The sequence below is a fragment of the Doryrhamphus excisus genome, linkage group LG23, assembly GCF_037039965.1.
Source record: "Doryrhamphus excisus strain RoL-2023G ecotype Guam linkage group LG23, RoL_Dexc_Guam_v1.1, whole genome shotgun sequence".
Lineage (NCBI taxonomy): Eukaryota > Metazoa > Chordata > Actinopteri > Syngnathiformes > Syngnathidae > Doryrhamphus > Doryrhamphus excisus.
This window is the reverse complement of record NC_136379.1, coordinates 3,348,781-3,375,897: the sequence shown is the minus strand read 5'-3', so window position 1 is coordinate 3,375,897 and position 27,117 is coordinate 3,348,781. Positions and strand designations below refer to the sequence as shown.

Here is a 27,117-nt window from a genome sequence, read left to right as displayed (position 1 = left end):
CTGAATTGCCAGTGCCCCCTGGTAGTCCAGAGTGCAGTCTTTGGTCTTGACTCAGGGGTTAGGTGGACCTGTCAGTACCCACTGCGCAGGTCAAGCGACGAGAACCATGCGGATCCCAACACAAGGACCAGCGTCTTGTCCACCCGAGGAAGTGGGTAACAATCCTTCCTCGTAACCTTATTCAGCGGTCTGTAGTCCACACAGAACCGCGGCCTGGCACTCTGGGGACAGATGCCCACGGACTGTCAGAGGGCTCTATGATCCCCGCCTCCAGCGTGGCCTGGATCAGCTCCATCCTTTCTTCCACAGTGTGTGGGCTAGATGCTGCTGCTCCCACCTGGACACAGGTCCTCTTCGGGCGAGTGGACTACCCCTGACAACGATGGCTGTTGGCTGACACTGCGCAGACGCGGTGTCAATGGTCACGCCTGCAGTCTGTCGGGTAGGTGTAAGAAACTCCACACGCTGGCCTATTGGCAAAATTATCACTGCAGCTGGCACTGGCCTTCAGGAAGTCCCGGCCTAGTATGCACTGGTCGTTGCACCAGGGCCGTTACCTGCACGGATATATTGTGTGTTTCCGCTTCTCTTCACTGTATGCATCTTAGACAAACTACCTGTTTCTGGCTGTGATCATTGGACACAGGTACATTGCATTTGCCACATTATGGCTGACTTTGTGATCTTTGATCTTTTATTTGGGCACATCTGACACCTCTTTCTCTTTGGTTGGCCCTGTCTGCTTCTTTCCTGTGGTTGGGTTCTGGCTTTTGTCACCGCAAACCTTTCCATTGTTTCAATAATCAGGGTTTGCAGTTAGGGGCAGCATTGGGGAGGAATGTCTTCCTTGTTCTGTCATAGAGCCCCCACAATAGTGAGATCCTTCTCCAGGAGATGCTGCGCAAGTGGCACACTGGTGAAAAAGTTATCCATGGTGATGTCGCGACCTGTGTTTCTCAATCGACTTCACCAGGGATTCCCAAAGTGTAGGCCGCGGCCCCCTGGTGGGCCGTGGTGGTACTGCAGGTGGGCCATGAGAGGTCATTAAAAATATGATTAATTTTTGCAGATGTAGCCCAGTAATCACTAAACTAATCAGAGAAGAGCACCGACTTTACTTTAACTTTACCTAACTAAATATTTTATGTGTCTCAAGTCTTTTACTCACTGCAAATCAACAGTTAATCTCAAGGTTGCACTTGTTTAAACCTCTGTAATTTTAAACCTTGCATACAAACACATTAAACAGATGAAATAACCAAAAATCACACAGGAACCAGTGGTATGAAAAATAATCTAAATTATTTACTGATAAAAAGTATATCGGCTAGTCTCACACAACTTAGGACGGGTATTCCACCATGTAAACAAAAACACAATCGGTGCGTAAACAAAAGAAGTTGCTTTGAATCCGTCACGTGGTACAGCCGGGCAGCGAGGCTTCGGATGTCATCAATTCCGGCCCCTCCCCCCAATGAATCAAGCCTCGGTACACGCTTCGCGGAATTGCCCACTCGATTACTCGACACACGCTTTGAAGCCCGGGCACCTCTTGTCACCTCACCAAACAGTCTCTGGGTAGCTTACAAGCGCAGTCTGTAACCCATCTGGATCTCTTCAAATCTCCTCTTCGGAATAGATGAATTACAGCCTTGTTAGAAAGCTGAGTTAGCTGTACTGTGGCTAAAAGGTCATTCACTTAGCTAGTGATGCTAACAAATGAAATGCGGTGGCTCACAGCTAATGCGTTAATACATACCGTGAAAAACTGCTCAACACATTTCGGGTAGAAACGTCTCCAGCCTCTCACAGAAGATATGTAGATAATGTCCAGATGCATGTCCACAGACGTCTCAATGTCGGACAGACCCTCTCACAATATCGGCTACATACTTAAACACACTTATACAAACTGTTACTAACTTTTATGGACTCTGTTCACATCGTGACTCAGCTTCGCTTGTGTTTTCTGGACAAATGGGAAGTAAATGGTAATACCACAGTAAATGACTTATTACACTGTTTATAGCGATTGACCGCCCTTTTTTGATGTGCCCTTTAAGATGAGAATAAAACTCAGTCGAGGAATCCTGGTTGGCAGTGCAGAAGTCAACGTGGCATGTCAGGTCCACTAAAATGCTCAATCTTGGCTCAATCACACATTTCTTGTGTTTTCTGTATATAGATGAGCTTTCAGATCTGCACATTTTCGAAAGGTCCTTTTGCAATCAGGCATACAACACTGTAGTACTAAATTAGGTATATTTTGTGAATTTTCATATGCCTCAAATAGGCCACTGGGGTGCCTGGCTGATGTCCACAGTTCTGACAAGAAAACACCATTACAAACCAAACAGACTTAACTGTTGTGGTTCAATAAACAGTAAACTAAATTTGTAAAACTGTGAAGCAAGCAAGTAAAAAAGCTCCCCTGATAGTCGCTTATTTCAGAGTTTGATATGTGAAAAAATAACTGAGATGATGATAATGCAAGGTGGAGAAACAATCACGGTTACAGCAAAGCAAATCGTCAGTACTTAATTTGTGATAAAATACTTACCTTGAACATAATCCTTAAGCCTTTGATAATAATCTTGCATTTGAATCACAACTGTGACACACAAGAATTTGCATGCACTATAGTCTTATGTACATAATATTAGCCCAATTCAATTCAATCCTGTTGAAGTGGCTTACATAGACTGTAAAATGTTTACACAAGGCTATCATAAAGCTTCATGAATTCACTGGCAACATGCAGGTGTCAGCACACATTATAACTGGCAATGATCTTAGAACATTTAGATAGCTGCTAAATCCAATAAAATTGCTACTCACCAAATAATTAGTAAAATAATTAGTAAAATGGAGCTGAATAATGAAAGGTGAGTATCTAGCTTCACATGTGCAGCTCAGTTCATGCACTTCCCAGAATGCAAAAAATACTGAATGATACAGTTAGTTAAGATGATTTAACAGTGGCGTGCTGTTTTTTAGGAATACCTTACAGTTCTGTTACAAAAACAGTAAATGGGGTGTAATTTAACAGATTTTCTTTAGTATTAACAGTTATGTACTGTATTTTTAAAAAACACCATAATACTGTTGAAATCCTGCTGTAAATTTACAGCAATTATTTACAGTGTAGTCCTAGACCTGCCATGTTGTGAACAGCTATCTTAGTGGCGCCAAACAGGTCATATTGCAACCCATGAATAAAATTAGATATCTGATATTGGTTCCATGAAACAAGAATAAAGAATATATAACTAAATGTAATTGAATCATCAAAATAAACTGATCAGATCATGATTAGTTTTCTTATTGTGACACATACGTATGTGTCAACGATTTTTTTCAGCTTTTTCTAATTGTCCGATGTGACATCTGTATCACACCAATATTTACATGATCATTTTATTTTAAGTTTTTCAAGAGAGGTGTAAACAATAGTTTGTTTTTGACAAACAGCATGCTATTTAAACATTGCAATCCTTTAATTGGAAAAAGTCTTACCTTTAGCCTCAGAACAAGCTATGTAAAATTAGTTGGCTGGCTGGATTTTCCACATTGAACCTTTGGTTCTAGTTCTGTTGTTTGGTATGGATCACATGATCACCCTACTGGTCAGATGATTAGCTATGGTGTCACTTTGGGACTTAATGAGTATAAAATCAAGGATTTAGCTTAACATAGGCCCTTCCAGAATGTTTATAAGGTGTGAGACATCAGTGTCACGTGGGTCCTTTTGGGTTAAAATCAATAGATTGACTGAAATGTAACCTGGTCATCTCTCCAGGTGGTCTTCCATTTCCAGACGTTGCTGGATGACTTTGAGCGCACTGTCATCGACGACAGCCGATTGGTTGGCAGGCCGGCTGAGATCTTTGTGGGAAAGATGTTCAAGATGGAAGTGTGGGAGACATTGCTGACCTCCATGCGGGTCGGAGAGGTGGCTGAGTTCTGGTGTGATGCTGTTGTGAGTTGCACTGTACACACACACACACACACACACATTCACTCACTCACAGAAGAGACGTTATCCTACGACACATCATCAATAGGGTATACCTAACCTCTCTCATGACAGTCACAACTTTTTCTACCTACATGTGGAGATTTAGCTTCTTATGTAGCCCATTTGGATCACCTGAGGTGTGGCTTCATGAGTAAGCAAGCAGTATTTACAATTAAAGCAGTAAGTGGCTCATTATGATGCACACTACTCACCTTCTGGAAGCTGCAACATGACAATGCTGAGATGACCATTTTAATTGCAGCATGCAGCACCAAAAGCTCCTTTTTGTTGGTGCAGCACACAGGTTTGTACCCCATTGTGTCAAAGGGGATGCGGCTGATCGCTCAAGGCAAAGACCCCCTAGAGGGCCAGAGACACATGTGTGGCATGGGGAACCTCTTCCACTATCACTCCACCGGCTTCCCAGAGCTGGATGAGCTGATGAGGACTCCTCAGGCTCTCATCTTCATCATGGAGCTGCTGCAGGTAAGTAATGAAAAAAACAAAAGAGCTATCTCTAAAGACAAATAGTCTGGAGATTCAATTTTTAAAGTTTTAAAAACAGAATTGAAGTTCAGTGATCATGTGTAACTGATGCCAATTGTTACGTGCTGACTGGGCAGGACCCCAGATGCAGACAAAGGGGGCAGGAGTGCAGGTAAAATAGTCTCTTTTAATGCAGTCTCTAGGGGGGCTAAGCAACAAAAAGGGATAGTGCCACAAAAAAAGGAAGACACAAAAAGGGGGCACCATGGGAGGCTGACCGTGTAGGAGCAGAAAGGGCTGCCAAGCTGGGTAGCTAGGAACGCTGGTTACACCACCTGGAAGACGCTGGAGAAAAAAGTTACCAAGGACGTACAACAAGGAGGGCTAAGAGTCCAAAGTCCGGTGAGGACTTTTAGGTACAAAACCTGAGGAATAATCCAGCGTCTTCCAGGTGTGATCCATCATCTTAAGAAGGGTCGGAGATAACTAGGAGCAGGTACGACCCGTGGTCCCGACCCCCACTGGAGAGGGAGCTCCTGCACATAAAAACAAACACACCCAGGAGAAGGCAGGGAAAAACCGAGACGACAGGATGATAGGTTATTGTATATAGTGTATATAGTATAATCTATCGTTCCTGATGCTAGGGCAATATTTTTGTATTTTTGGAAGAGTAACACAACACACTATAGTTTTCAACAAGTGTTTTCCTGAGCTTTGAAGCAGACTCACCAGGGGGTTTGACAAAAATAACAGGAAAAAAAAATTGTTTCATATGTCACAATGTTTTCTGCATTCTCGCTTGTTGTCATGGGCTCACAAAGTAGAGAAAGAAGAGAGAGACAAGCAGCAACTGTCACTGTCAGACAGAAAACTAGAATTCAAATTTTAAGGATGTAAGTATTTAACGTTTTTTGACACTGCATCAGGTGGGAGACCCCCTGTCCTACCAAAGAGAGTCATGGATGATGGAGAAGGATGAGAAGTTGAGAATGGTGCCCATCCTCCACTCGCATGGCAATGCGTTGGTCAAGCGGGGGGAATTTCAGGAGGCAGCTAGCAGATACAAGGAGGCTGTATTGCTGCTTAAAACAGTGCAGTCCAGGGTGAGTGGCTATGGAGTGAATGTGTTTGTATACAAATAAAAATGAAACGGTTATGGAAAACTGGAGGCCAGCACTCTTAAAAGCATTCAATCAGCTGTTAATGCTCATACAGTAAACCTCGGATATATTGGATTCAATTGTTCCCACTGGTTTTGTCCTATATAAGCGAAATCCGTTATATGCGTATACTGGAAAATGTCCGTTTTACGCATATATCGGATTTATATCCGGTATATGCGTAAATCGGATTTTATCCATTATAAAAAGGCACTTCCTTGACTAGGCAACGCTGCAAACGCTGCAAATGACGTCGTATAGCGGCCTGTCATGATTCGGCGAATCGGAGCGCCACGATGCGGCCATCCCATATATGCGAGGGAAATTTAATGGAAATGCATTGGAACGGGACTGGAGATTTTGTCCGAAATGGGCGAAATCCGTTATAAAAAATCCGATATATGCAATGAATTTTTATTGGAAATGCATTACAGAAAAATTGGTTCTTTTTTATCTGTCCGTCGTGAGCGAATTTCCGATATATCCGAGTCCGATATATCCGAGGTTTACTGTAATTCTAATATGCACACTGGTTTCACATGAACAAGGCTATGATCTCCACTATGTGTGCAGGAGATGCCGGGTGACATGGACTACATTAACTTGGCTCGCATGATCATCCCTCTAGAGTTGAACTACTGCCAGTGCATGCTTGAGATGCACGAGTACTACGAGGTGATCGAGCACACCAACGAGCTGCTGGACAAACACAGAGGTAGAAATAAATCTGAAAAAGATAATAACGCAAGCCTGGTAAAATGACATTGTTGACCATGTTTGCCCCACATTCAGTAGGTTGGTTCAATAATCACACTGGAAGCAGAGTTTGTTCTCACGGCAGTGAATTAGTGCAGAGTGACTCGCATCGCTACAGACAGCACATAGTAGGTCGTACAGGCCCTTGGTCCTAGGACGCTTGGGCCTGAGCTCTCTGTTGGTCTGGGATGTCACAGGGGTTGGGGCTTGGGCAGACCGTTCCAGCAAGACAGGGCTCTACATTAAAAACAAAAAATTACTTGCCCATGGGGAATCCTTAAGGTGAGAACTACTTGCCTGAACTTGCCCCATGTAAAATGAAAAGACTGCCATAATGATATAATATATCAATATATGCAGAAAAAAATGCTCAATGTTCAAACAATAATTTGTGAAGCAAAAGTGAGAAAAATACACAAAGAAATAGAACTGCTAGATTTTGTAGCTTGTGCAAAATCAGCACTTGGTATTGGATCTAATCGGTGGTGTTTCATTGTGACCACTTCAAATTGTCACAGTCATGTGATTCACTCACCTGTGCCATCATTTGATTTGCTGACGCTAATAAAATACTTGTTTTGGAGGCACTGCTTCATCACTTTTTGCTGTTTTCCTTCAAAAGTTGTTGAAGAATTAGACCATGTTGGCAGGGACGCCATGATAGATGTTTTCCTAGTCAAACCATCGCTGATTGGTTGATCGCGAACAAGAGCGGGTGTGGGTAAAACGTGGACTGCGGACCGCAGTCTAAATAAACAATTCTGATTGGTCCATTTCAAGATTTGCAAGGATTGGTTTGCAAATTACCACCGGAATTACGCAGTCCGTGTTTTACCAACACCCAATAAGAACCGCTTTGAAAAAAAACTCTTCGCAGTATGGCATGCCAAAGTGCACTTGCCCCACGGGAATATCACTAATTGGATTTACTTGCCCGAATTTTTTTTAACTTGCACCGGGCCATCGGTACATCATTATTGTCGAGCCCTGCAAGACCTTCCAACATAGCTATGATTGCGTTCAAAGGCATTGAGATCTGTTGCTTTGGCTGCATGAATTTTTTGTGTGAGTTTGCCTCCCCCTCACAAGTTCCTGCTTCACACAGCAACGGAGGAGGCGCAACTTAGTTGCATCCGTATTTTGCTTTGTAAACACATACTTCAACTGAGTTTTAGATGCTGTTTTCAGCTTTCAGAAATAGTGTTTGATATTATTCCGTTGTGTTGCATTTAGTTGCTATTTGCTTCTGCGGTTGGGCGTTCTCCTGTTCACTCTGTTAGCATTAGCTTGTTAACGTTAAGGCTGTGTAATGTTCACATAAAGTTCACATTCGCTTTAAACGGCTAAAGTAAGTAAGACTTGTGAACTTATGTAAAATTATATATATATATATGTATATATATATATATATATATATATATATGCCCGCATGCGTGTGTATCTTCTTCCTCTTGTGTCTTTTCCCTTCAGAGGTCGCCACAGCAAATCAATCACTTGCATCTAACCCTGTCTTCTGCATCTGTCTCTCTCACACAAACTACCCTCATGTCCTCCTTCACTACATCCATAAAACTTGTCGTTGGGCTTCCTCTACGCCTCCTACCAGGCAGCTCTAAAAGCAGCATCCTTCTACCAATATATTCACTATCTCTCCTCTGGACATGTCCCAACCATCTCAGTCTGGCCTCTCTGACTTTATCGCCAAGGCCTCTAACATGTAATGTCCCTCTGATGTACTCCTTCCTGATCCTATCCATCCTGGTCATTCCCAATGAGAACGTCAGCATCCTCATCTCTGCTACCTCCAGTTCTGCTTCCTGTCAGTGGCACAGCATGTAGGGATCGGAGGACCTTGGGTTCGAGTCTCCTCTCCACTTGGGCATTGGTGTGGAGCATGTTCTCCCCGTGCGCGCATGGGTTTTCGCCGCATACTCCAGTTTCCTCCAACATTACAAAAACATGCATGTTAAGTTAATTGGTGACTCCAAATTGTCCATAGGTATGAATGTGAGCGTGAATGGTTGTTTGTCTGTGCCCTGCCGACCAGTCCAGGGTGTACCCCGCCTCTGGTCAGATGGGCTAGGCACCAACATACACCAGTGACCCTAATAAAGATACGCCGTATAGAGAATGTATGGATGGATATTAGCTCTTAAACTCGTCGACAAACGTTCGGCAAATAGAAAATGTTATTAAACGTTATTTTTCATTACAGATTTGTTTAGTTATGATACTGGTATTAAATTCGAAATGTGAGTAATGAGTAGAAAGCCTATTTAGGAAAATCCAGGAAGGGTTATTATTAAATATTTGCCACAATGCATCTTTCCATAATGAAATCTACAAATGAAACACAGGGGAGCAGGAGAATAGTCATAAAAAAGTCAAAATTGCAAACTCAATGTAATTAATTTTTCATTTTTTGTCATTAAAATACATAGCAGGCCTTGCCAAAAGGATTATGGGAATTAGCCATCCCTCGTCGGGATTATAGTCTATAGTACCTTTACCGTCTTTTATTTGTTTGGTTTCATTGTATATCTCAGGACAGGGCAAACAGCAATAACAGAAGACAAGCACTAGTATGTGTGCTAGTGCTTCATTTAAGAAGGCACAGATGGCTGAGAGGAATAAGGAAACAACACCTCTTTCCAGCTATTGGTTTTGTATGGTCTACATGCAAAGAGGCCAAAAAAATAAAGAAAATAAAGATAAAGTAATAAAGTGTCTGAAAAGCAGTGGGACTTTGTGTGCTGTATGTGAGCGGTTGTCAAAAGAGTGATTCAAAAATATCATTTGACATGATATCTTAGGAGTATAAGCATATTCTAATCTTTCTGCAACCTTTAGATTTTTTTACATGCTTTTGTATACAACTCATCACCCAAGGCTCCTCAATGGTGATCAGAAGCAGCGCTGCATGGACATGTGTCAGGACATCACAGAGCGTGAGAACCGAACCAGATTGCTTAGGAGAGTAATTACTGGTGAGGAGACATGGAGTTTTGAGTACCACCCGGAAACCAAGTGCCAAAGTTTGCAGTGGAAAAGTCCGACTTTGTAGAGGCCAAGAAAGCAAGACAGTCAAAATGTGAAACACATGTGAAAGTCATGAATTACATGATTACATTCTGGGATGTGAGAGGCATTATCTACTGTGAGTTCTTGCCACAGGGCTAGACCATCAATCATAATGTCTACAGAGAGTCCTGCGGCATTTGATTCACTCAGTGTGTGAGAAGAGACGGGGGTTGTGGTAGGGCAACTTGTGGCTGCTTCACCCCAACCATAAACCTGCTCACAATGCCCTGAACATCAGGCACTTCTTGGCTGAGAAGAAATCACTGTGCTGGGACAACCTCCCTATACAAGGGGACCTCTTTTGACGATGTGGAGGCCATCAAGAGGGCTGTAACAAAGGAGCTGAGTGGCATTCCAAAATAATCCTTCCAGCAGTGCATAGAAAGGAAGGATGGGAAAGTGCCTTAGAGTTGAGGGGGCTTACTTTGAAGGTTAAATCTGTAGACTGTTGTTTGGACTTGACAGAAATAGTTTGTGACACCAGTCCCATTACTTTTCAGACACACATATGAACAGCAATAACACCTGCTAAAAAGTGGTTTGATAGAAAGAAAAAAAGAGAACAAAAGCAACACCACAGACTAAAGAAGCGCACAGACTAAAAGAAAATAAAACAAATGGATAACATCACCTGCAACTAGTGCTTGGTTTAGAGACCAGAAAGGAAAAAGGACAAAATACAAGATGCCAGCAACAGCAACAATAATACTTGGGCTGCAGATATCGCATGTTTTAGTAATCGAGTATTCTACTGAAATTTTTGTCATTTAATCGAGTAATCGAATAAAACACATTTTTTTTGCTAGTTTAAAGAGAGATAAATGAATTCATAAGAAAAATATATATATAATATATATATATATATATCATATATATATATGTATGCCTTCTGACTGCACACAGAAGAAAGTTGTTTAGCGAGTCTAATTGGTGTGACTGACGCAGGCAAGATGAAGTTGAAATAAAATGATATATTAGAAATGTTTTGGAAAAGGCGCATGTGGAACAAAATATAACAAACAGCAACGAAAATATTTACCTAACAGAAAAACACAGCTTTGTTACTTTTTAGTTGTTGAGTATAAGGTTTTTTTTTTTATTTTTTTTGAAAAAAGAAATAAAATAATCCTTTCCATTGAGAGTTCCCTGAGTCTCGTTGGTAAAAGATCATTCATTTCATTAATTACTCAAACAGACAATTATTTAAAAAACACAGCAGCCAAGGTAAGACAACTAAAATTTAAGCTAATGACACCACGAGTCACTCAGTCACGCAATAACAAATGAACAAACAAGTCAACGAGAAAAAATACATGATCACAATGGTGTTCATGGCACTAAAGCCGCAACCAAACAAGTTACTTTTACACACAACATAGCGGCTTCAAATACGAGTGGAAAAGGTGGAAAGGTGTGTGCATCTTACCAGAGAGTTGTTTTATCAGCAACTAGCAAATGCTGGGATTTCATTGTTGGTGCACAGCGGCGAAGCAACAGCAGCTGCGAATGATGGCGACCGCGAAGCGACGGCGACCAAAAGCACGGTGTCAAACTGATTGCTGTTTAGCCACATTTTCTGTCGTTTTTTTTTTACTTTTAATTTTTTTCATCCTCCGTTGTCTTGCCACTTATTCTAGCCGTTTCAATCTTCCAGCGCCTCAAACACCCACTTCCTTCTTCGTCCTCTGCGTGGGTGACGTGATTATTCAAAACGTGGAAAACCCCCCTCGACTACTTTTTGTAAATCAAGGTATTTGAATTATCCAAATAATCGTTGCAGCCTTAAATAATAGCTGCTAAAATGTGGTTCCAGGGGGCACAGAAACCAGAACAAAAACCACCAACACCCCGGTGCTTGGTTTATAAGGAGACAGGCTATTAAAAGCAATAAGAACATAACGCAAAAACAGCAGTAATAACACTTGCTAAATATGCAGTTTAAAGGAGCGCAGCAAAGGATTTGTATTTGTATCATAATCTCATATGGGTTGTGGCTGATATTGGCCTGTAACGGTAAATAACTTTGTTTGTGTTGTAATGTTCTTTCCAGACTGTGTGAAAGGCTACTACAAGCGAGCCAAGGCCCATGCTGCAGTGTGGAATGACAGAGAAGCCCGTAGAGACTTCAACATGGTGGCCCACCTGGACCCCACACTGGCCTCACTGGTCCACAGAGAGCTAAGGGCCTTTTCTGAGCGCTTAAAGGAGAAGTACTGGAAGGAGAAGGAGGCCTACTGGAACAAGCTGGACATCAAGGATGGTGCCAATGAAGAGGGGCCATTTGGAAAGGCCGATGAGGAGGATGGAGCTGAAACAGAGAATGCTGGCAAAAGAAAAGAGGATATTAAAGGTGATAAAACAGAGGGGAAGGACTGGCAGCAGATGTTGCGTCTGGTGATGCTGCTGCAAGATGAAGGCAACTTCCTGGTTAAAGAGAAACACTTTGAAGAAGCTTCTGGAAAGTTCAGGGAGGCCATTGATTATGTGGACTTCCTTCAGAATAAGGTTAGTAATTTGGGATTACTTGGAAAACTAAACTCTCACCGTGGTCCATTCATCCAACAATTCAGTGACAAAGAACATTAGGCACACCATTTTGGTCTCTCTCCATGATAAACCAAGCACTACATTATACTGTACATTATTGTAGTTGCAGTTACACAACATCACGTCCTGTCAAAGCATCTTCTCGTTGCAAAATGCTGCATGAATTTACTTATGAGACTACAACCTCGGCTGGATTTGTGCATGTGCAATAGAAGCAGCGTACAAAATGTATGTAAACTGTCTATTTGTTGCCCTGAAACACACTCACACAATTTAAAGCACATTAAAGCTAACACACGAGATTACCTCTGTCAAGGCACTGGTATTCATAAACACATAATTGGGTGCATACAGTTTCACTGTAGTCTGCCAGGTGTCAACAACGTTTTGTTTTCACCCTAATGCAAATGGACAATAACACGTTTAAAAATTCTAAACATGCTAATTGCCTTTTATTTTTATTATTGTATTGGTATATCAGTTTTACACATTAATAACAGGTAAAACTCCGACGTTTCAATATGACCAACGAAAAAAAAAAAGAATCTGCCGGACCCAGACAAACACAAATTCACTGTAAGCCAAGTCACTGTAAGGGCTCTGAATGCACCTATTTCCAAGCCACCCCCCACCCCCCACCCCAAACCACTGTCCAATCCAAAGATTATGCTGCGTTGATGTTTAAGGTGATATGTGTGTATGTTTTGAATGCTTTGTTCCAAGAAAACTACGATATTCGGAACGACACGAATAATGATTTTTTTACAGATACTTAATTCGAACAAATAGTACTTTTAAAATGTTTGTATTGGGGAACAATTAAAACATATCAGAAAGCTGCGTTTCTTCATAAGACTGAAGTGTTCAGCAGTCAGGGGTGGAGACAGAGCAGTCTGCCCGCCCCTCAAAAGGAGGAGGAGGCTGAACTTAGTTGCATCCGTATTTGGAAACATACTACCTTTCACCTCGAGTGGGTTTCATATCCTGCTTTCAACTATCAGTAATAGCGGAGTTTTGTTAACTGTCAGTATTCTTCAACCCCGTACCGTAGTAAGGGGCGACCTGACCTTGACAGAGAAGGAACATGTCACCTGCTGCTTCCAGTCAACTTAATCAAGACCAATTTAGCAGCGAGCACAGCACACCGAACCAAGCACTTCCTGGTTCCCAGGTCATACCCGACCCGCCCCACATAGCTGGCCAAGGAAATGCCTGCAAAAGTACCCACACTCTGGATGATGATTAGACCCTTAACATCGCTTCAGGACACTTTAACCATTCCCCGCATGTATACATTCCCCACAGATATATGCAACAAGCTTTATAAGCTAGACTAACCATAACTTATAACATATCTATAGGAAGTGTAAAATATATTGCTTTAACATACATGGTAGTGCATCTTCAAAGGAAGAAATACACTTTAAATGTTGTCACTTTACAACACTCTTTTTTTAAAACGTCCTTATGTGACCAGGTGTTGTTCGTGAATAATATTTATCAGATACCAAACCGCATCAGCGATTTTGTATTGGGCTTGGCAGATGTTCTTGTCGTACTGCCGTTTAACTCGTCCGACAGATCTCCAAGTGCCTCCCGCCAGTCGGTGAGCAAGCTCCAAGCGCTCCCTGACTTGCACGACATACTCTGGAGGGGTGTCACCATTCTCGCTGTCTGGGGGCAATCCAACAACCAAATCAATTGGTTCAGTTATTTCTTTTCCAAGGAGCATCATATTTGGGGTGAGGCCTGTGGCACGGTATACCGGGACTGCATAGGGAATCATCAAGACCCAGTCCCAATGGCAGCGCTCCACAGTGGCGGCCAATGTTTTCTGCAGGGTAGCATTAAAACGCTCTACTTGACCATCTGACTGGAGATGAAATTACATAATGCGTGTCTTGTCAATTCCCAGCAGTTCACACATCTTCTGGAATACCGCTGACTCGAAGTTGGCTCCCTGGTCACTATGCAGGCTGTGAGGAGCACTGTACCGTAGTTACTGCTTGCTCATCAGGGAGAGGGTCGGCCTCCACCCAGTTACTGAAGTAATCTTGTACTACCAGTATGTAGCGGTTGTGGCACTCTGTCTCATTTAGTGCGCCCATTAGGTCAACGGCCACCCGTTCCACTATCGGCCACCTTCACCTTATCCCCATGAAAGCTTGAGGGGTCTGAGCGGCACAGTTGGTACAAGTGCGACACCACACAGTGACATCGTCCTTCATGTTGTACCAGTAAAATATGTCCTGAAGCCTGGCGAGTGTTATCCGCCCCGAAATTCCTTCCCACAGGTCCGTCATGCACTTGCCCCATGATGGTGTTGCGCAATGCGTAAGTTAACAGACTCTGAGGTTGGAACTCCATCCCCTCGGGGGAATAATACTTCCGCAACCGCAAAAGGGCATGCCTGGTCATAATCGTTATTGCAAAGGGGAAGAAACGATGTGGTGTTTGTTTGGAGGGACTGTTGGTCATCGTTATCTCCTACAACCTTTTAAACTACACTGCACGGCCTTATCCTGACGTTCGTCAACGACATGGGGTTCATGGATGTTACAAGGACAAGACGCCTGGCAAGGCCTTCTAGAGAGAGCATCTGCATTTTGTTGGTGCTTACCTGGATGATAGCACTGGGAGTACGGAGTCACTCCACTAGGTTTTCTAACCACTGCGCCAACTTCTTTAAACTTCGTTAACCAACGCAGGCTGCAAAGGTCGCCCCAGCAAATATTGCCGAAAATTGGAAGTGAACTCCACTACCGCCAGAACCTCACGTCTAGTAGGAAAAGGCAATATTTGGAGGGCTTCAGCTTCAGGTTAGCCTGGCATAGGCTGCTGAACACCTGACGCAACATTTCAGGGCAGTCCTTTCCCAGCACAATATATACACACATATATATATATATATATATATATACACACACACACACACACATATATATATATATATATATATATATATATATATAACATTGATTTATTTGCGGGGGAAAAAGTTCAGGCTCAGGAAGCCCCTGGGGGATTCAGGTGTCATTAATTTATTACATAGCGACAGTATTGGCGGTATTGGCAGTATTTTGTGGCCACCTTTGGCCTTGCATTTATAGTTACTGTATCTTATGTGCCCCCTTCACATAATGTTTGACATATGTGTCTTTTTGCATGGTGGTAAGATCCAAAAATAGCAACTGTCCACATACATATGACAGTCACAGTCATTGCTCCTTTCCTCTTCTTCATCATTATCACACAACCACACCTCCTCTCTCCATGTAGTCTCTCAGACATCACAATCCAATCTACCCTGGCTCTTAAATCTTTATTCTTATTTCATCATCTCCTTCTGTGTTGTTTCTGTGTCCCCAAGCAGGTGAATGATGGCCATGAGGACTGGGACTCATTGGAAAAAGTGCGCCTGCCTCTGACGCTCAACCTGAGTCAGTGCATGCTGGAGCTGAAACAATACCAGCAAGTGGTGCAGCTCACTGACAAACTGTTGGAACATCATCAAGGTATAATGGAAGACTCACTGTGTGGGCAGGAGGTTGTCTTTTGATAGACAAATGGTTTTAAGAACATCTTTTTTTTAAGTATTTGTTTTTCTTCTCTGATGTACATTCCTTTTTCCAGTTTAAATATGATGATGTCTTACTAAGCCCGCAGATTGTGTCTGCTTTTATGCCACAGTAGTAGTAGTAGTAGCAGCTTGATCTCAGTGTTTATACAAACCCATCGTCAGCACTCACAAATAGACAAATAAATTCTTTTGTTCCCCTGGCAACCACCTCTACGCAATGTTGTACAATGTCAAGTGACTTACATCCAACAAAAAGCCTGAGCAGGTAATGTAATAATTTGTGCTTTTTAATTAGTTAACTGACCGACAAATATGGAGACTTTGGCTTGTCCATGCTGAAACAAATATGATAAGGATAAGCAGTAGAAAATGAAGGAATGACTATCAGAAACCATTTAAAGGGGACCTATGCTGCTTTTTCCACTTTTATGACCTGTAAATGTTGTTATAATGCTGTATTTTCTTGTTAAGCGATGCCAAAACATGAGATAGTGGGGTTCTACAGACGTCAATGTGATCCAGGCTTCCTTATGTATCCGGAAGTCCTTGGGAGTGCATGGGAGTGTGACCAATCACAGCGGAGCGAACGTACCTAGTCCTTGTCCTTGATCAAGAGCAATTTGTCCAGTGTTTTCTTTTTACTGTTACAAGCGCCTCCAACTGAGTGCCAAATATTTGTTCGGCTTTCCGGATCAGTTTGTCCATCCGATTTATGTCCTTTGTGCTGGTGTCCCCCAATAAACCACAGCAAAGTACAGGGTCTGACAACCACAAACTGGTAGAAGATCTCCACAGCTTGCTGCACACATTGAAGTACCTCAGCTTCCACGGGAAGTACAGTCCGCCCATGCCCTTAGACAGTACGGCTGTTGTCCTTCCAGCCCAGTCTGCATTTCATGTAGACTTCGAAGTACTTGATCGGTCCACTACCCAGCCCTGAATGGAGTCAACGTCTTCCTGCAATCGATCACCAGCTCCTTGGTCATGTCCACATTCAGGAGCAGGTGGTTTGCCTGGGACCACTCTACAAAGTCAACAATCACTGGCCCGTACTCCACCTCCTGTCCACCTCTGATACACCCAACCACTGCAGTCATCGGAGAATTTCTGCAGGTGGCAAGACCCAGAGCTGTGCTGGAAATCAGAGGTAATCATAAATGGAGACAGGACAGTCCCCTGCGGTGCCCTTCCGCTACATTATCAGATGGGGAGCTCCACAGCCGCACAAATTGGCTGTCTGTCAGACAAGTCATCTGTAATCCAGGACACAATGGATAAGATGCCACCCGTCCTGAGCAGTAGAAAGGGCTTGATGGTCTCAAAGCCATGTAAAAATCAAAGAACATGATCCTCAAAGTGCCCTTTCCCACCATCCAGGTGAGAGTGAACATGATGCAGCAGGTAGATGACAGCATCATCCACACCAACATGAGGTTGATATGCAAACTGTAGAACGTCCGGGGAAGGAGCCACCAGAGGTCTCACCTGAGTCAGCACGAGCCTCTCTAGGACCTTCATGATGTGTGACGTCAAGGCAACCGGTCTGAAGTCATTGAGGCCAGTTGGGACTTCTTAGGCACTGGAACTATGCATGATGTTTTCCAAAGTACTGGTATCTTTTCCAGCTTTAGATTCAGGTTGAAGACAAAGTGCAGGATCCCAGTCAGCTGAGCAGCACCAAGAACCGAGAACCGGGGGTGAACATGATCCGGGCCTGCTGGCTTGGTTGATGCCTTTTCACTTGGCCTAAAGTCATATTGGCTAAGCATCCAGTATTGACTTTACTAGATGCTGATACTGCAGCTACAAGCCCTTGTTCTTTGAATTTGTGGATGAGGGACAATGAGAACCTGCCCCAATGCTGATTGGTCACAGCGCTACCAACTACAAACCCCACTTTCTAGTTTTGTGGGTATTGTGGGAGTTGATAAAGCCTTTGGAGAGCTAATTGAAAAGTGTTTAGGACTTACTGCCAGCTCAGAAGCTACTGGCTGGTGCAGTGGTGCTCAGGAGAAGCTCAGTGTGCAAGCATAAGTATAGTAAGTGTATTGTATTGTGTATTGTGTACTGTAAGTATTCATTTGTTTGTAAATTGTAAGCGTTGACTTATTTGTGTAAGCAGACTTACTTTACTGTAAGCAGATACTCTGTCGTGACGTCAGGGTAAACATGAGACCAGATGACACATCCAGGAAGTGTGGGGAAGGTTAGACTATATGAATTCACAAGGCTGGTTCATGGCTGGAGGAGGAGCCTACTAATGTCTGGCCTTTGTAGACCGGGTAGGCAACTGGCCTAGCAGGATGCAGACCCTGAATTCAAACACTGCCATTGTCAACACCCTTTGTCAGAGGCATTACTGGTGCCCTGTAGCTCAGAAGCCGAATGTGAGGGCGGGGCATTTATTAACTGCAGATCTTCGCACAGCTCGGTAGTGGAAATGTGGTCATTACACATTTCTTGCGGGACTTCCCACTGGTGAGCATTGTAGCCCCCACTTCCGTGGACGCACATCTTCGATTACAGTGGGGTTCACTCAAGAAAGAAAAAAAATGTTACAAAAATATGACGGCTCAGAAGTACAATAGAAGTAAAAGAATATCGAAGAAAACAAAAATGCAAGCCCACGTTACCGACATTGCAACGCTGTAACACTTTTACGGCCAACGTCTACTCACAAACTACTATTTCCTCGATTGGAGACAGACCTTCACTTTAAATACTCTTCCACCTAACCAACCAACAAATACATCTACTCCCACAAACTTCTACTCAAGTGGTTCCCCCCAACATCACCTTTCATGTTCTCCTCGTTTGGAGCGAGACCTATACTTTATATACTCCCTTGCCCCTCCCTCGGGCATCCTAACCCAACCATAGGAGTATAGTGTAATAATATGTAATAATATAACTGTTTGCACCTTGAATAACATGACCAGGATGGCGTCAACATAACAAATGTGATAGCCCTCCTATGGCGCACCAAAATGGGGATAAAAGTACTTATACATTTAAACTAGCAACTTGGTTTAGTGTAGGGGTCAGCAAGATCTCCACAGCCGCATGTAGCTCTTCAGCCTCTTTATTGTGGCTACCTTTGCAATGCTGAAGTATTTTTTTAACACGCAAATGGGGAAAATACGCATTTTGCCATGAGTTTTTTAAGAAATGGGACTTTCTGTGAGACCCTGAATGATGCGCTTGCTCCTCAGGCACACGCCACATTGGCCATTGGTTGAGCATGGCGGTGTCTTAAAGGGACCCAGGGATTCTCTTTTCCATCACAGTCACACTCCCTAGTGTTCCCAAGAGCTTCTGGACTACTGCCGAACTCCACTTTCTTTCTATTAATTAACTCCACTTCTCCCCGTAGAAAGATTTCCTGGGAGCCATAGACAACAACCGAAAAGAGCGCAAAGCAGAGCTGTGGGGAGGGCAGTCCTTGAGCGTATCTGGCCCATGTAAAGAAGCCCGGCTCCTTGTGACACCATGGTGTTCTCTCTGAAACAGAGCATTCAGAGCCATCCCAAACTTCCAAGTGCCTAAACCTCATCATCTGAAACTTTGACACCATTTAACATGATAATACAAAAATATTGATAATGATAATATTCTAACAACACTTATAGGTCAGAAAACGGGAACAAGCATAATAGGTTTCCTTTAATATTCAATACTACTTTGCGAATATTCACTTATTGTGGTCGGGTCTGGAACAAATTAATCAAGATAAACAAGGGACGACTGTATTGTACATATTCAAATTTCTTGTAATTTAGCATTTTAAAGCTCAAAAACACTGAACGTCTGTGCTTGTCTGTGCAGGTCACTTCAAGGCGGTGTACCAACGGGCCCGGGCACACGCCGCCTTGTGCAACGAGGAGGAAGCTCGGCGGGACTTGGCTGCTGTAGAGAAGCAAGAGCCCACGTTCAAGTCTTTTGTCCGCCAGGAGCTGAAGAAGTTGGGGGAGAACGTCCGCAGCATGCACGCCCACCAGAACAAGACCTATTGGGATGCCACTCAGGAGAAGTGGGGGACTCGAAAGGGATGTCACAAAGATGAACGTTTGCAGGGCAGTAAAGATCAAGCAGGCGATGATGATGATAATGTAGTTGACCCTCCAGCAGATAATGGTGGTTTGGAAGAAGAAAGGCACGATCAGGCCACTGATGGAGAATCCAGTGAAATAAGCATAAAATAAAGTGGCAGAAAAGGTCAAATGGCAATCAAGGACATAAAACAAGGCAGTAGAACATGTGATAATTCTTGGTTTAGCTTAGTTGGAGGGGAAAAAATACAAGGCAACAACTGCTGATAACTTGTTCTAAGATATGGCTTGAGATGGGACAGACAATGACAAAATACAACAATAACCCTTGCCGAGATGGTTTTTGAGAGGGGACAGGCTGCTGAAATGTGGCCAGAATTTCACTGGCTACCTCATGGTTTAAGAGGGGACAGAGAGGAAAAAAATACATTAAGAACAAATAAGTCCACAAGGAAGGTCAAATTCTAATCCCTTGATACCGGGAGAACTAAACAGGACGTGGTGTCAGTCAGGGGATAGCAATAAAGTGAGCGTGTTGATTCCACAACAAGCTCACCCAAATATAAACACAGAGTCATTAGAAGTCATCCTTCTACTGCCCAACAACACAAGACACACATAGGAAGACAAATAGAAAGTTTTTATTTGTATACACGGAGTAGAAAGCCGCCATTCAGCCACCGCTTGCTTTTGTGTTTACAAGTTGAAAGTGTTTGGACATATTCAAAGACGTATTAAGAGTGAAAAGTTCAAGCCATCAAACGAACACGTGGAAATGATTCATGAGGTATATTGTTACCATGGAACAATAAAAACACATGAAAAATATCTCGGGTGCACTTTTAAGATCGAACAAGAGATTGCCTGTTTGGTCATGTAAAGAATCCGAACAAAACATAAACATAGCTTTTAGTACGTTGGGTTAGCATGTGTGAATAATTTATTCGGACTTAATATCAAAATGCACCATAATTAGAATTATATATATATAAAACTATATAATATATAACTATATATATATATACAGTATATATATTACTGCATGTACTCCATTCATCATTCGTCATTTAACAAATATATTTATTTAATTGGTTAACAGCATTGGACTAATTAATGTTATCAAATATTAATCACCCTAAACTTACTTATGGCAAAACAACTATAATAATCTAAAGAAATAGACTTTCTGTAGCATTTCCACAATGTTTAAGATGTTTTGTCACTATCTGTAGTTATTGAAGTATATACATTTTTTTTATTTTTATGTTCTCATGAGAATTTAGTAGGATTTCACACAAAAATCACATTTAGTTTGTTCATTTTCCATTTATTATTTTATTGAATAAATAGTAAAATTAGTATTGTAATGGTAATTTAATTAAATGAATATTAAAACAATGTACTCTATTACCAACTGCCTTCCAACAGAATTCCATCTATAAAAAGACAATACTTTATGGTGGTATTGTCAGTTTTGCTAAAGATAAACAAGAGGTCTAGTGGTTAGCGTGCAGACCTCACAGCTAGGAGACCAGGGTTCAATTCCACCCTCGGGCATCTCTGTGTGGAGTTTGCATGTTCTCCCCGTGCATGCGTGGGTTTTCTCCGGGTACTCCGGTTTCCTCCCACATTCCAAAAACATGCTAGGTTAATTGGTGACTCCAAATTGTCCATAGGTATGAATGTGAGTGTGAATGGTTGTTTGTCTATTTGTGCCCTGTGATTGGCTGGCGACCAGTCCAGGGTGTACCCCACCTCTCGCCCAAAGACGGCTGGGATAGGCTCCAGCACCCCCGCGACCCTTGTGAGGAAAAAGCGGTAGAAAATGAATGAATGAATAAACAAGATTTTAAAAATAACCTAGAAAAGTGCTACTATATAAATTAGATGTACTATAATTACACATTTTGTATGTAGATATTGTGAAGTAATTAAACAATTTATCCAATAATGATGTTTTACATTTGAACTTCAAACATGTTTGATGTGAACATCTTCTTTCTTTTTCATCTCACTTACTCTCCATGGAATTTATAGGTAGATAGGTACATACCTACCTACCTTATATATATATATAATATGAATAAATCATCCACTAATAAACACGTTCTTCTGTTTGTTTATTAACTCCTACTAGTGAAGCAAAGTGATGGCAGCATGGAAAACGATGATGATGAGAGCGGAAGAGTGGAGTCGGCCTTTAGCAGCTAAAGTGCTGTCGTTGCCTTCTCCTTAAGGCTGGTCATGCATACGTATGATGAGCATCGCCTTTACTGCTCACAAACCTGTGCAGCTGCATCCTTCGGGAGCGTTGCCAAGCAACTCTAACACAGCTGGCACAGCTGGGCAGGTTGATGCCAATGCAGCGAATGAATGAGGGTCACAGTGGCATTTTAAAGGGGTCAAAATTCTCGATTTTATGTTTTTTGTTGTGTAATGAAATCAAACTTACGACACTGCACTGACAAGCCCATCAAAGTGCATCACGCCTGTCAGCCCCCCTGGCAACAAACGTTCTCTCTAAGAGCTCAAAGAGTCCCTCTGAGCAGCACAGGCAAATGCTTATTTGTATGTATGTATGTATGTACGTATATGTATGTATGTATACAGTATGTATGCACATAAATGCTCGCTGTGCTGCACGTGCGCTGCAACCTCCTTCCATCAATAGTCAACCCCAAAATAGGGCATCCTCGAACGTTTTAGGCAACCACCAGCACAATAACAATGGAATATACTAGACGTACTATATGTACTGTACTCTTTCCAAATTTGAATGGAGCAGCAGGAGCTTAGTCACATAGTGATGTGTCTGGAATTGACCTGGGAATACAGTCGCCTGTGATAATCAAATAAAATAAAAAGATTAAGATAACGATAAAAAAAACATGAACCAAATATATATATTAATGAATAATGGTCATGAAATTACTACATTGATAGACACATCATGAATAAATAAGCAGACACATAAATAAACAAGTTAAATAATATTATTAATCAATATTATCGATACTATATTTCACTCTGTAATAAAAAATAATAATAATCAAGGGTACCTTGGCGTGTAGAACCGAGAAGAAACATGACTAAAAAGCCAGAGTCTGTATGACGGTATTAGTTGAATAAAGTTTGGGTACCAAGTGTAGTTCATCATGCATTCTGTGTCTTTCCTTTACTCCATATTTGTTTGCTGCAATGACATCTGGTTGATCACTTAAGCTGAAACAGGGTCACCATTTTTGTTCCAATTTGGACAGAAGTGTGCTGCTTGGTGGAAACTTGTAGTGAAATGAGATTACCAGGAAGTTCTGAAATAATTGACTGTGAATGTCATTTGTATAATCTGCGATTGGCTTCATTGATTGTTGGTACGAAAGATCATACGACAAAAAAGGACAAGCAGGGGAGAATGTGTGTGTGTATGGGCGGAATGGGATCGGTAAGGGAATGACAGCGGCAAACAATTTGAGAGGATTAGCAGAACACAGTGTGTGCAAACAGCGGCGCTGAGCTCGGGGGCACTTTGGCTGTCTTACATTATGGATTTAACTGATGATGTGTCACTCTCACAGCGTAAATAAGCGGGCGGTGGCACGCCACCAAAACATGAGAGTCCGACATCGCTTTCTGAAGGTCCACTATTTGTGCAGTGATGTATAAATCTTCAAAGGACGACTGATGACCATGATCGTGTCTTCCCTTCACTCGGCTGACACAAGTTGTACTCTGGCTGGCCCATTGGCCCACACCGAGCGGAGGCCCAGCAGCCTTATGCAGTTTGCATGATAAAAAGGCTTCTCTGTGCAGAGACGAGATCCAGTCGAGGATTTAGCTGCTGCAGCGGTCACAGTGGCTGGTGGAGCTGAATGGGCTGGGCCAAGCAGCACCGGTGCACCCTTTGGTCCTATTTAAGCTAGATGTGGGACATGGTGCCTGAAATGAGCAAAGAAGAAAGCGAGAGGGAAAATTAGAATCAAGAATTAGACTTGGTGTAGTATGCTTTCACTGAGCAGCATGTGGTCTTCATTCATTCATTTTCTACCGCTTATCCTCACGAGGGTCGCAGGGGTGCTGGAGCCTATCCCAGCTGTCTACGGGTGAGAGGCGGGGTCCACCCTGGACTGGTGGCCAGCCAATCACAGGGCACATATAGACAAACAACCATTCACACTTCACATTCATCCCCATGGAGACGCCACAGAGACACCCAGAAAATCGAACCCAGGTCTTCCCGATCGGCTGACTGTGGCTAACATGCTAACAGTTGTATTCAAGTAATGTATTGATTTAAAGATGTCATTTTTAGTAACTATTTCACACCAATATAAGTAATAATAATATGAAATAATTGTATATACTTCATTCAGCAAATGTATTTGTTTTTTGATCAACTTATATTGTACACAACTTTTATTTATTTAATATAATCCTTTCATTTCATGATGCTGCAGATGAAATCAAATATAATTCAATAAAGTAAAAGGTCAAAGGTTACATAAATGCTTCCACCTGGCAGCTACCACTACTCACTTCCACGTGGATTAACGCAGCAGCTTCAGTTCTTCCGGGGGCCCCCGCCGGTACATATTGCTAGACCCGCTCTGTCTCCGCTGCCGTCTTTACCTGCAAACGGCGAACCACTTCAGCTTTGTGTTGGAGTCCCTGCGTGGAAGTGGTTGTGCCCACCTACTCCCTGCTAACTGCTGCTATCTGGTCTATGGTCTATGGTCTATGGTCTATGGTCTATGGTCTATGGTCTATCACTGTGCTCTTTGAGCCCCATACAGGCCTTTCTCTGGCCAACACTTCTTAGTCTTATTCAGCACCTGCCTCAATCAATTAGCCCCCTTAAACACCCAAAATGTTTCATTTACACCAACATCACATGACGCATTGACTACAGTCAATCAGCAGTGATTCCCAAATGTTTTTTGCAGCGCCCCCCTTTTGGAAATGATTCTCTCACACATACTTTTTCAGCATACAAACGACACACATAACTCCAGTCATCTCTGCAGTGGTCACTTTTACAGTTCAAAAATGACCCTGCCGAGTTTCCAACGTTACAAGAATAAAGAAAAACCAGTCAGGATGTTTTTTTTTCTACAGAGCAGAACATTTTGGAGCTTCACCGTGTTCTGGGTCGCAGAAAGGGGATTCACACCGCGGAAGCAGCCACACCTGCCGGGGAATACGCTTCTAATAGGAAAGAAAGCAGCTGTGGTGTTCAATATCCCGCTGTAAATAATGATGATGATGATGCCTGTGTTTGCTGAGAGGTGAGGAAGAGTAAAGAGAATCAGACGTTTTGATGATCTTGTTGGGTAAAGAGAACCCACTGACCATTTCTGACCCTGGTGACGCCATAATGCTAATTAATGCAGATTAATGAGGATAAGTGGCATGGAAAAAGAATAAAATAAATAAATAGGCTTAATATATTACAACATTGGTCTTTAAATAAAAAAAAAATCATTAAACGAATAAAGGAATGAAGGGGTGGTGAAATACTTCAGTCAGGATATAGTAACAAAATAGATACGTACATAGGTTACTAAATAAATATGCTGGTCATTCGATACTAAGTACCCTTTGGCCCATGTATGCTAAATGTGTGACATGGTGCCTGAAATAAGCAAGAAAAAACAAGAATTAGGAATTAGAATTAGGATTGCAGGAGACTTGATGTATGGCAGGGGTGCTCATTAAGTCGATCGCGATCTACCGGTCGATCGCGGAGGCGGTACTGGTCGATCGCTGGTCGATCGCGGCGTGACATTAAAAAAATATCATCCTAGCATCAATGCCGTCACTTGATTGACATACAGGGCAGCCATTCAGATGACAACTGAATGTTGCCCTTCGTGTGACCAATCAAATCAAACAACGTCTCTAAGTGCAGCAGAACTTACGATGTCAGCCTATCATCCATCCCCGTTACTTGATTGACATACAGGACAACCAGTCAGATGACAACTGAATTTTGACTTTTAGGTCACCGCTCATGCGTAAACAACGATGCAAAGTGCTAAGCTAGTCGGCCAATTGCGTCAGATTTTAAGCCCTCGCTAAAGTTTATGGTCACTAAAATGAGTGAAGTAGCTGGACCAAGTAAAAAGGCAAAAACATATCACTTCCATACGGAATGGGAGGTGGACTTTTTTTTTCACAATGTCTTTTTCGAAGTGCGTTTGCCTGGCTAACCTGGCTATCAGCAGCTACTGTCCGGACTATGCATCCCTGGCTGATTCAATTCAGTGCAAGTCATCAAAGTAAACTCAGGTAATTACAAAAAATGTTAATAGTTAATTATGTGTGTTTTGCAATATTGGCTCATTTGGTTATGTAAGGTACATCAACATACATTGTAAGTAAGTAAGTAAGTAAGTAAGTAAGTAAGTTTTAATTATATAGCACCTTTCTCAGACAGAAGTCACAAAGTGCTTCACAAAAGGCAAAACACAGGGTTAAAATACACATAAAAAATACAATAAAACAATGTACAATAAAAATAGACATAAAACAGTACATAAACATAACAGTACATAACAGTATACAATAAAATAGACATAAATATATGATGGTCATAGTACCCTAAATCTACTGAGCTGGGTATGCCTGCAAAAACAAGTGAGTTTTAAGGTTACTCTTAAATGCATCGACAGAGTCAAGCGAACGTAGGGAGGGTGGAAGGTCATTCCAGAGCCTCGGCGCAACAACCTGAAAAGATAGGTTTCCTCGGGTCCTAAAACGACTACGAGGGACCATGAGTAAATTTTGATCTAACGATCTCAGCCTCCGAGAGGGGGTATAGGGACGCAACAAGTCTCGTATGTATTGTACGTACAAATAATTCTCAATACATTTGAAAATGAATAGATGTTTTGCATTTTTGTAGTGGGTAGATCATTGTGACTCGGTCATTTTAAAAGTAGCTCGCATGCTGAAAAAGTGTGAGCACCCCTGATGTACGTATGGTCTCACCAAGCAAGCCGTCAGTAATTGTCCTTCCTTTGTGGCTGCTTGTGGAAATTGTCTTTTTAAATGGCACTTTGCAAAGCCCGACACTCTCTTTACAGTCCGATGCCTTCATTTCACTCCTTTTGACACTCAGGACTGGGGGTGCTAAGAGGTTCATGGGCTCGCGTGGGACTGACCTGGTTCAGATGGGAAGACATTTCTCAGCTGCTCGATGACCTCCTGGAGCTGCAGCACTGTGTCCTGCTCATACTCCATGTCGTCACCTATCAGACACGCTGTATTACTACTGTATTACTACTGTATTACCGTACTACTGATGTACACACGCTGCATTACTACTGTATTACTGTACTACTGATGTACACACGCTGTATTACTACTGTATTACTGTACTACTGATATACACACACGCTGTATTACTACTGTATTGCTGTACTACTGATATACACACAT

The 27,117-nt window shown here is 42.3% G+C and overlaps 2 protein-coding genes across 5 annotated transcripts in view; one reads left to right on the top strand and one right to left on the bottom strand.

The window, feature by feature from the left end:
- LOC131131368 (aryl-hydrocarbon-interacting protein-like 1) overlaps window positions 1–21,783 on the top strand; it is a 32,500-nt gene extending 10,717 nt beyond the window's left edge. The window contains exons 2-8 of one of the 2 annotated variants that reach the window (XM_058076034.2): window positions 3,800–3,979; window positions 4,316–4,504; window positions 5,434–5,610; window positions 6,241–6,382; window positions 11,555–12,009; window positions 15,425–15,566; window positions 19,457–21,783. In XM_058076034.2, coding sequence (XP_057932017.2) covers window positions 3,800–3,979; window positions 4,316–4,504; window positions 5,434–5,610; window positions 6,241–6,382; window positions 11,555–12,009; window positions 15,425–15,566; window positions 19,457–19,833 — 1,662 coding nt within the window. In that variant the 3' untranslated portion in view covers window positions 19,834–21,783. Of the gene's footprint in view, window positions 1–3,799; window positions 3,980–4,315; window positions 4,505–5,433; window positions 5,611–6,240; window positions 6,383–11,554; window positions 12,010–15,421; window positions 15,567–19,456 lie in introns of both variants that reach the window. The other variant, XM_058076033.2, reaches the window with a different exon arrangement.
- drp2 (dystrophin related protein 2) overlaps window positions 20,299–27,117 on the bottom strand; it is a 203,391-nt gene continuing 196,572 nt past the window's right edge. For all 3 annotated transcript variants that reach the window (XM_058076030.2, XM_078788607.1, XM_078788608.1), the window contains 2 exons: window positions 26,841–26,927; window positions 20,299–23,616 (listed from right to left, as the gene is read on the bottom strand). In XM_058076030.2, coding sequence (XP_057932013.2) covers window positions 23,597–23,616; window positions 26,841–26,927 — 107 coding nt within the window. In that variant the 3' untranslated portion in view covers window positions 20,299–23,596. The remainder of the gene's footprint in view (window positions 23,617–26,840; window positions 26,928–27,117) is intronic.